At 52.6% G+C, this 8,498-nt stretch overlaps 1 protein-coding gene across 1 annotated transcript in view; it reads right to left on the reverse strand.

Moving 5' to 3' along the window:
• The window catches only part of cyp20a1 (cytochrome P450, family 20, subfamily A, polypeptide 1), a 21,408-nt gene extending 15,518 nt beyond the window's left edge, over positions 1–5,890 (reverse strand). Inside the window, exons 1-7 of the mRNA XM_080493833.1 lie at positions 5,699–5,890; positions 5,249–5,298; positions 4,991–5,157; positions 4,767–4,912; positions 4,484–4,651; positions 969–1,047; positions 201–313 (exon numbers count right to left, since the gene is read on the reverse strand). Coding sequence (XP_080349959.1) covers positions 201–313; positions 969–1,047; positions 4,484–4,651; positions 4,767–4,912; positions 4,991–5,157; positions 5,249–5,298; positions 5,699–5,770 — 795 coding nt within the window. The 5' untranslated portion in view covers positions 5,771–5,890. The remainder of the gene's footprint in view (positions 1–200; positions 314–968; positions 1,048–4,483; positions 4,652–4,766; positions 4,913–4,990; positions 5,158–5,248; positions 5,299–5,698) is intronic.
• Between the last annotated feature and the right edge of the window lie 2,608 nt (positions 5,891–8,498).

The raw sequence follows: 8,498 nt of genomic DNA on the forward strand, positions 1-8,498 counted from the left end.
GGGTGAAGGGAGAGGTGGAGGAGGTGGAGGGAGAGGTGGAGGGAGAGGTGGAGGAGGTGGAGGGGGTGGAGGGAGAGGTGGAGGGAGAGGTGGAGGAGGTGGAGGAGGTGGAGGGAGAGGTGGAGGAGGTGGAGGTAGAGGTGGAGGGAGAGGTGGAGGAGGTGGAGGGGGTGGAGGGGGTGGAGGGGGTGGGGGTTCACCTGTCGCTCTGTGAGGCTGGACTGAAGCAGATGGTCCAGAAACACCATGTGCTTCCTGTCAGCGTTTCTCTCTCTGGACACCGACAGTAGCTCCGCCTCCATCGCTGACAGAGCTGAAACATCACAAACCTGCAGCACTCAGACCCCCCGTCAATACACAGTACTCACAGTATTCAATACACAGTACTCGCAGTATTCAATACTACAGTAAGCATTATACCATAGGACACATAGAAACATGCTGCACCACTCTCTGTGCCGCTGTAGCTTTCGATCACTGTCACCCAGACCTCCACAGCTTCTCGTACCTGTGGTTGATCTGCTGCTGTAGGTTCTCTAGGTTCTCTAGGTTCTCTAGGTTCTCTAGGTTCTGTACTGTAACCCAGAACCTGTGCTGCTCAAGGTTTATAAAGTCCAGTGGTAATCTCTCTGAACATGACAGAACCTCAAGCTCCCACATGTTTGGTTCAACAGCTACTGAACACATGACCAAGTGTTGAGTTCAGGACTGGCTGTGCTGCTGAGCTTCACATGACCTTAACATGCAATCCTGCTTTAGGTATTGATCAGCAATCACACCACAATGCTTTCACTTTGAAGGTAGGTATTGATCAGCAATCACACCACAATGCTTTCACTTTGAAGGTAGGTATTGATCAGCAATCACACCACAATGCTTTCACTTTGAAGGTAGGTATTGATAAGTTGATCGTGGGCTTGTCGTCCAACTATTGACCAATCACACAAGGGATTGTAAAAGTCACTCACCCTTTTCATAGTGAGCTTTTCTGCTGGAGCTTTTCTCCAACGAGCCATCCAGGTAGCCTTTCCCGATCTCTGACCAGATCTGAAGACGTGAGAAAGACAAACCGTTGACCCCAGGTCTTCAGTCAGTGTGAGAGACAGACAGCAGAGGACCACAGTGTCAATCCAGACAGTCCACTCAGACATGCAGGGACCTCTCAACCACAAATACAGCATTCAAGACTCTGGTTCAGAATTTCTTCTCATCAAAACATAGAAACTCTCAAGGACTTCCCTCTGGGATTAAAACAGGATTTCTATTCTAAACTAATGAGGATTTCTCATAACTACTAAAAAACATTGAATTCAGCTTTTTCATGCTTGTTTTGATTACCCTATTCGAGTGAGATTTAACTTCACCGTTCCATTATTCTCAAGGTTGGTGCTACATTCTTGTCGGAGGCCTCATGACCTCACTGAGGTGAAGGCCTCATGACCTCACTGAGGTGAAGACTTAAGGCCGGGCGGAGGTCTCATGACCTCACTGAGGTGAAGGTCTCATGACCTCACTGAGGTGAAGGTCTCATGACCTCACTGAGGTGAAGACTTAAGGCCAGGCGGAGGTCTCATGACCTCACTGAGGTGAAGGTCTCATGACCTCACTGAGGTGAAGGTCTCATGACCTCACTGAGGTGAAGGTCTCATGACCTCACTGAGGTGAAGACTTAAGGCCAGGCGGAGGTCTCATGACCTCACTGAGGTGAAGGTCTCATGACCTCACTGAGGTGAAGACTTAAGGCCGGGCGGAGGTCTCATGACCTCACAGAGGTGAAGGTCTCATGACCTCACTGAGGTGAAGACTTAAGGCCGGGCGGAGGTCTCATGACCTCACTGAGGTGAAGGTCTCATGACCTCACTGAGGTGAAGGTCTCATGACCTCACTGAGGTGAAGACTTAAGGCCAGGCGGAGGTCTCATGACCTCACTGAGGTGAAGGTCTCATGACCTCACTGAGGTGAAGACTTAAGGCCAGGCGGAGGTCTCATGACCTCACTGAGGTGAAGGTCTCATGACCTCACTGAGGTGAAGACTTAAGGCCAGGCGGAGGTCTCATGACCTCACTGAGGTGAAGGTCTCATGACCTCACTGAGGTGAAGACTTAAGGCCGGGCGGAGGTCTCATGACCTCACAGAGGTGAAGGTCTCATGACCTCACTGAGGTGAAGACTTAAGGCCGGGCGGAGGTCTCATGACCTCACTGAGGTGAAGGTCTCATGACCTCACTGAGGTGAAGGTCTCATGACCTCACTGAGGTGAAGACTTAAGGCCAGGCGGAGGTCTCATGACCTCACTGAGGTGAAGGTCTCATGACCTCACTGAGGTGAAGACTTAAGGCCAGGCGGAGGTCTCATGACCTCACTGAGGTGAAGGTCTCATGACCTCACTGAGGTGAAGACTTAAGGCCAGGCGGAGGTCTCATGACCTCACTGAGGTGAAGGTCTCATGACCTCACTGAGGTGAAGACTTAAGGCCGGGCGGAGGTCTCATGACCTCACAGAGGTGAAGGTCTCATGACCTCACTGAGGTGAAGACTTAAGGCCGGGCGGAGGTCTCATGACCTCACTGAGGTGAAGGTCTCATGACCTCACTGAGGTGAAGACTTAAGGCCGGGCGGAGGTCTCATGACCTCACTGAGGTGAAGGTCTCATGACCTCACTGAGGTGAAGACTTAAGGCCAGGCGGAGGTTTCATGACCTCACTGAGGTGAAGGTCTCATGACCTCACTGAGGTGAAGGTCTCATGACCTCACTGAGGTGAAGACTTAAGGCCAGGCGGAGGTCTCATGACCTCACTGAGGTGAAGGTCTCATGACCTCACTGAGGTGAAGGTCTCATGACCTCACTGAGGTGAAGACTTAAGGCCAGGCGGAGGTCTCATGACCTCACTGAGGTGAAGACTTAAGGCCGGGCGGAGGTCTCATGACCTCACTGAGGTGAAGGTCTCATGACCTCACTGAGGTGAAGACTTAAGGCCAGGCGGAGGTTTCATGACCTCACTGAGGTGAAGGTCTCATGACCTCACTGAGGTGAAGGTCTCATGACCTCACTGAGGTGAAGACTTAAGGCCAGGCGGAGGTCTCATGACCTCACTGAGGTGAAGGTCTCATGACCTCACTGAGGTGAAGACTTAAGGCCGGGCGGAGGTCTCATGACCTCACTGAGGTGAAGACTTAAGGCCGGGCGGAGGTCTCATGACCTCACTGAGGTGAAGGTCTCATGACCTCACTGAGGTGAAGACTTAAGGCCAGGCGGAGGTTTCATGACCTCACTGAGGTGAAGGTCTCATGACCTCACTGAGGTGAAGGTCTCATGACCTCACTGAGGTGAAGACTTAAGGCCAGGCGGAGGTCTCATGACCTCACTGAGGTGAAGGTCTCATGACCTCACTGAGGTGAAGGTCTCATGACCTCACTGAGGTGAAGACTTAAGGCCAGGCGGAGGTCTCATGACCTCACTGAGGTGAAGGTCTCATGACCTCACTGAGGTGAAGACTTAAGGCCGGGCGGAGGTCTCATGACCTCACTGAGGTGAAGGTCTCATGACCTCACTGAGGTGAAGACTTAAGGCCGGGCGGAGGTCTCATGACCTCACTGAGGTGAAGGTCTCATGACCTCACTGAGGTGAAGACTTAAGGCCAGGCGGAGGTTTCATGACCTCACTGAGGTGAAGGTCTCATGACCTCACTGAGGTGAAGGTCTCATGACCTCACTGAGGTGAAGACTTAAGGCCAGGCGGAGGTCTCATGACCTCACTGAGGTGAAGGTCTCATGACCTCACTGAGGTGAAGGTCTCATGACCTCACTGAGGTGAAGACTTAAGGCCAGGCGGAGGTCTCATGACCTCACTGAGGTGAAGGTCTCATGACCTCACTGAGGTGAAGACTTAAGGCCAGGCGGAGGTCTCATGACCTCACTGAGGTGAAGGTCTCATGACCTCACTGAGGTGAAGGTCTCATGACCTCACTGAGGTGAAGACTTAAGGCCAGGCGGAGGTCTCATGACCTCACTGAGGTGAAGGTCTCATGACCTCACTGAGGTGAAGACTTAAGGCCAGGCGGAGGTCTCATGACCTCACTGAGGTGAAGGTCTCATGACCTCACTGAGGTGAAGACTTAAGGCCAGGCGGAGGTTTCATGACCTCACTGAGGTGAAGGTCTCATGACCTCACTGAGGTGAAGGTCTCATGACCTCACTGAGGTGAAGACTTAAGGCCAGGCGGAGGTCTCATGACCTCACTGAGGTGAAGGTCTCATGACCTCACTGAGGTGAAGGTCTCATGACCTCACTGAGGTGAAGACTTAAGGCCAGGCGGAGGTCTCATGACCTCACTGAGGTGAAGGTCTCATGACCTCACTGAGGTGAAGACTTAAGGCCAGGCGGAGGTCTCATGACCTCACTGAGGTGAAGGTCTCATGACCTCACTGAGGTGAAGGTCTCATGACCTCACTGAGGTGAAGACTTAAGGCCAGGCGGAGGTCTCACCGCGTCGTGGTTCCTGCGGAAGGAGATGACCTGGGTGTCGTCTTTGAAGCGTTCGCCCAGAGCCAGCTGGGTGACGGTCTTCATGGCCAGGCCAAGCAGGTGGGCACACAGAGGAGTGTGCTGAGCCTCCGGGATGGACCTCCACTTCTCCACCAGCTCCTCCACCAGCTGACACACACACACACACACACACACACACACACACACACACACACACACACAGGTCAGAGGGCAGCCAGAGAACCAGCGCCATGCCACAAGAGATGAAACCTTCAGTTTGAACCTGGAGCACGACAGGGAAGTTCTTCTTCAGCATGTTGTTGATGGCGCTCTCGCACACCTTCTTCCTCATCACTGTCTCACTGGCTCCGCCTCCCATCCCTGACTGGTAACCTAGCAACGACTTCAGCATGGTCTCAAAGGAGTCGGCTAAAATTGGTGGAATCAGAGAAGACACACATCACAAGAACAGCTTTTTGTAGTGAAGCAGTCCCGAGGTGTCCTTACTGCTGCGGTTGGGGTTGACGTGTTGCCGCAGTTGGTCCACAGAGCCCAGGCTGACCACCGGCTGCCTGCCGAACCAGAAGGACGCCACAGAGCCAAAGTCCTGATGCAGACCCACCAGGAATTCATGCAGACTGCCTTTGTTCACAATGTCCTGCAGGTTCCCGTCTCTGAGGGAGCACCAACAGCATCCCATTCCCACATGGACCCATGGTATTGATCACTTATTACTCTTATTAGCCTGTCAGTAGAAAGACTTACTTCTCATCCGTGGGGTTCAGTCCTGGGATGCCGGAGGCTCTTCTGGAGGACTAAAACAAGATCCGGAGCACGACGTGTTAGAACCAGCAAATATTTCCTTCTGTTGAGCCTGTTAAACGTAGGATGTCTTGCTCGCCATGAGAAGTACCAAACAACATGATTGGGACCAAGAAGGGAACCCATTTCTCATCTGGACTAAATACTAACTTCTCATTGAGTCGTAGGACCCCACTCTGAAGGTTCTGTCACATCCTAATAAAGCTCATGATCCACTTCACAAAGAATGTGCTTCTGCTTGAGGGACATCAATGCTTGTTAAGTTTAATGTCAGCTGGCGTTTTCAAGACGTTTGTCCAACCTGAAGTCTGGACTGGTCAAAGATGAGAAGAGTCCTAAATGTAGAGTTTGACAGTGGAGCAGCTCCAGCTAACAGCTAAACTAAGAACTCACCGGATAGAGATAAAGAACAGCTCCGACCAGCACGATGACAAAGGTCACGGCAAATATAGCGAAGTCCAGCATGATGCCTTCTTTTTCCAGCTCATTCAACAACTTTAACTCCTTAGTTTCACCACTTCACAGAAATAAGTCTCCACGTCAACACGAGCGACTCCTCTGCGATCCTCTACCCGGCCTGGCGGCGGAAGGAATACAATGGAGCGCAGAGATCATCGCTCGCCTCCGCCTCCTCCTCCTCCTCCTCCTCCTCCTCCTCCTCCTCCTGCTGCTGCTGCTCCTGCTAACCTGGACTGCTCCTCCTCCTCCTCCTCCTGCTGCTCCTCCTCCTCCTCCTCCTCCTGCTGCTGCTGCTCCTGCTAACCTGGACTGCTCCTCCTCCTCCTCCTCCTGCTGCTCCTCCTCCTCCTCCTCCTCCTGCTGATGCTGCTCCTGCTAACCTGGACTGCTCCTCCTCCTCCTGCTGCTGCTCCTCCTCCTCCTGCTGCTGCTGCTGCTCCTGCTAACCTGGACTGCTCCTCCTCCTCCTCCTCCTGCTGCTCCTCCTCCTCCCCCTCCTCCTCCTCCTCCTCCTGCTGATGCTGCTCCTGCTAACCTGGACTGCTCCTCCTCCTCCTGCTGCTGCTCCTCCTCCTCCTGCTGCTGCTGCTGCTCCTGCTAACCTGGACTGCTCCTCCTCCTCCTCCTCCTCCTGCTAACCTGGACTGCTCCTCCTCCTCCTCCTCCTGCTGCTCCTCCTCCTCCTCCTGCTAACCTGGACTGCTCCTCCTCCTCCTCCTCCTGCTGCTCCTCCTCCTCCTCCTCCTCCTCCTCCTCCTCCTGCTAACCTGGACTGCTCCTCCTCCTCCTCCTCCTCCTGCTAACCTGGACTGCTCCTCCTCCTCCTCCTGCTAACCTGGACTGCTCCTCCTCCTCCTGCTGCTCCTCCTCCTCCTCCTCCTCCTGCTAACCTGGACTGCTCCTCCTCCTCCTGCTGCTCCTCCTACTCCTCCTCCTCCTCCTCCTGCTAACCTGGACTGCTCCTCCTCCTCCTCCTCCTGCTGCTCCTCCTCCTCCTGCTGCTGCTGCTCCTCCTCCTCCTGCTAACCTGGACTGCTCCTCCTCCTCCTCCTGCTGCTGCTCCTCCTCCTCCTCCTCCTCCTCCTGCTAACCTGGACTGTTCCTCCTCCTCCTCCTCCTCCTCCTTCTTCTTCTTCGTTTTACGACAGTTTGCATCCATGAGTGTTGCATTACCGCCTTCTGCTGGTTCTATTGCTCTACGTCTTCCCCACCGCTCTACATTGTCCCCAGTAACCCCGGTGCCTTTAGGAACCTGTTTAGACATTTTCTGTCCCTTCCTCTTTCTCTCCTCCTCCCTCAATCCCTTCTTTCCCCTCCATCCTTCCTGCAGTTCCCCCCATGTATTTAGTGCTGATCTAATCAGTATGTCTATTCTTAGCCTTGTAGAGGAAGTCTCTTCTTCCTCCACTCATACCTCCCTCACTATTTGGGACATTGGACAGATGTCTTCCTCTTTCCTCCTTGTCCCACTGTTGTTGCCAGTTGATGTACTCCCCTCCATATTGTTAGATTCATTTGATCTATAGTCTCTAGATTCTGCATGTTCCACAACTGTGGCTGACTATGGAAACAACAGATCTCAGATAGTTACGGATTAACACACAATTATTTATTAAAGAAAGACATTCTCACCACATGGACAGCTGCACAGGTCACCCCCCCCCCCCCCCCCCCCCAACTTAAGGTCCGTCTGAATTGTCCCTCCTGTCTCCTTAACTGTCCACTTGTCCTTCACCCCGGAAGGGTTCTGTGTGGCGGCCATGATGAGGACGGTCTGAATTCTCAACAAGCAAAGGAAAGGAGGCTCAATGCTTTTTATAGAACCTCCTTTAGCCTAGGAACCACTGATGCTTCCTTTAGAACCTCCTTTAGCCTAGGAACCACTGATGCTTCCTTTAGAACCTCCTTTAGCCTAGGAACCACTGATGCTTCCTTTAGAACCTCCTTTAGCCTAGGAACCACTGATGCTTCCTATTGAACCTCCTTTAGCCTAGGAACCACTGATGCTTCCTTTAGAACCCCCTTTAGCCTAGGAACCACTGATGCTTCCTTTAGAACCTCCTTTAGCCTAGGAACCACTGATGCTTCCTATTGAACCTCCTTTAGCCTAGGAACCACTGATGCTTCCTATTGAACCTCCTTTAGCCTAGGAACCACTGATGCTTCCTTTAGAACCTCCTTTAGCCTAGGAACCACTGATGCTTCCTTTAGAACCTCCTTTAGCCTAGGAACCACTGATGCTTCCTATTGAACCTCCTTTAGCCTAGGAACCACTGATGCTTCCTTTAGAACCTCCTTTAGCCTAGGAACCACTGATGCTTCCTTTAGAACCTCCTTTAGCCTAGGAACCACTGATGCTTCCTATAGAACCTCCTTTAGCCTAGGAACCACTGATGCTTCCTTTAGAACCTCCTTTAGCCTAGGAACCACTGATGCTTCCTTTAGAACCTCCTTTAGCCTAGGAACCACTGATGCTTCTGTTAGAACCTCCTTTAGCCTAGGAACCACTGATGCCTTGCTCAGCCTTCTCACACACTCCAACACTGTCAGGATGACATACATTTAGAATGTAAAGACGCTCAGGCGATCTGAGGTTCTCCTGTTCATCTCAGGAACCACCACTGCAGCTCCAGTTGTTCTTGTTCTAGGATCAGCCCAGTCCCGATACTTCTCCTCCATGTACTCACAGACTTCACCCATCAGTTGGAGCCCGGCCCTACTTTCCTTTCTTGTC

This window comes from Lipophrys pholis (assembly GCF_963383615.2).
Source record: "Lipophrys pholis genome assembly, contig: SCAFFOLD_54, whole genome shotgun sequence".
NCBI classification, from domain to species: Eukaryota; Metazoa; Chordata; class Actinopteri; order Blenniiformes; family Blenniidae; genus Lipophrys; species Lipophrys pholis.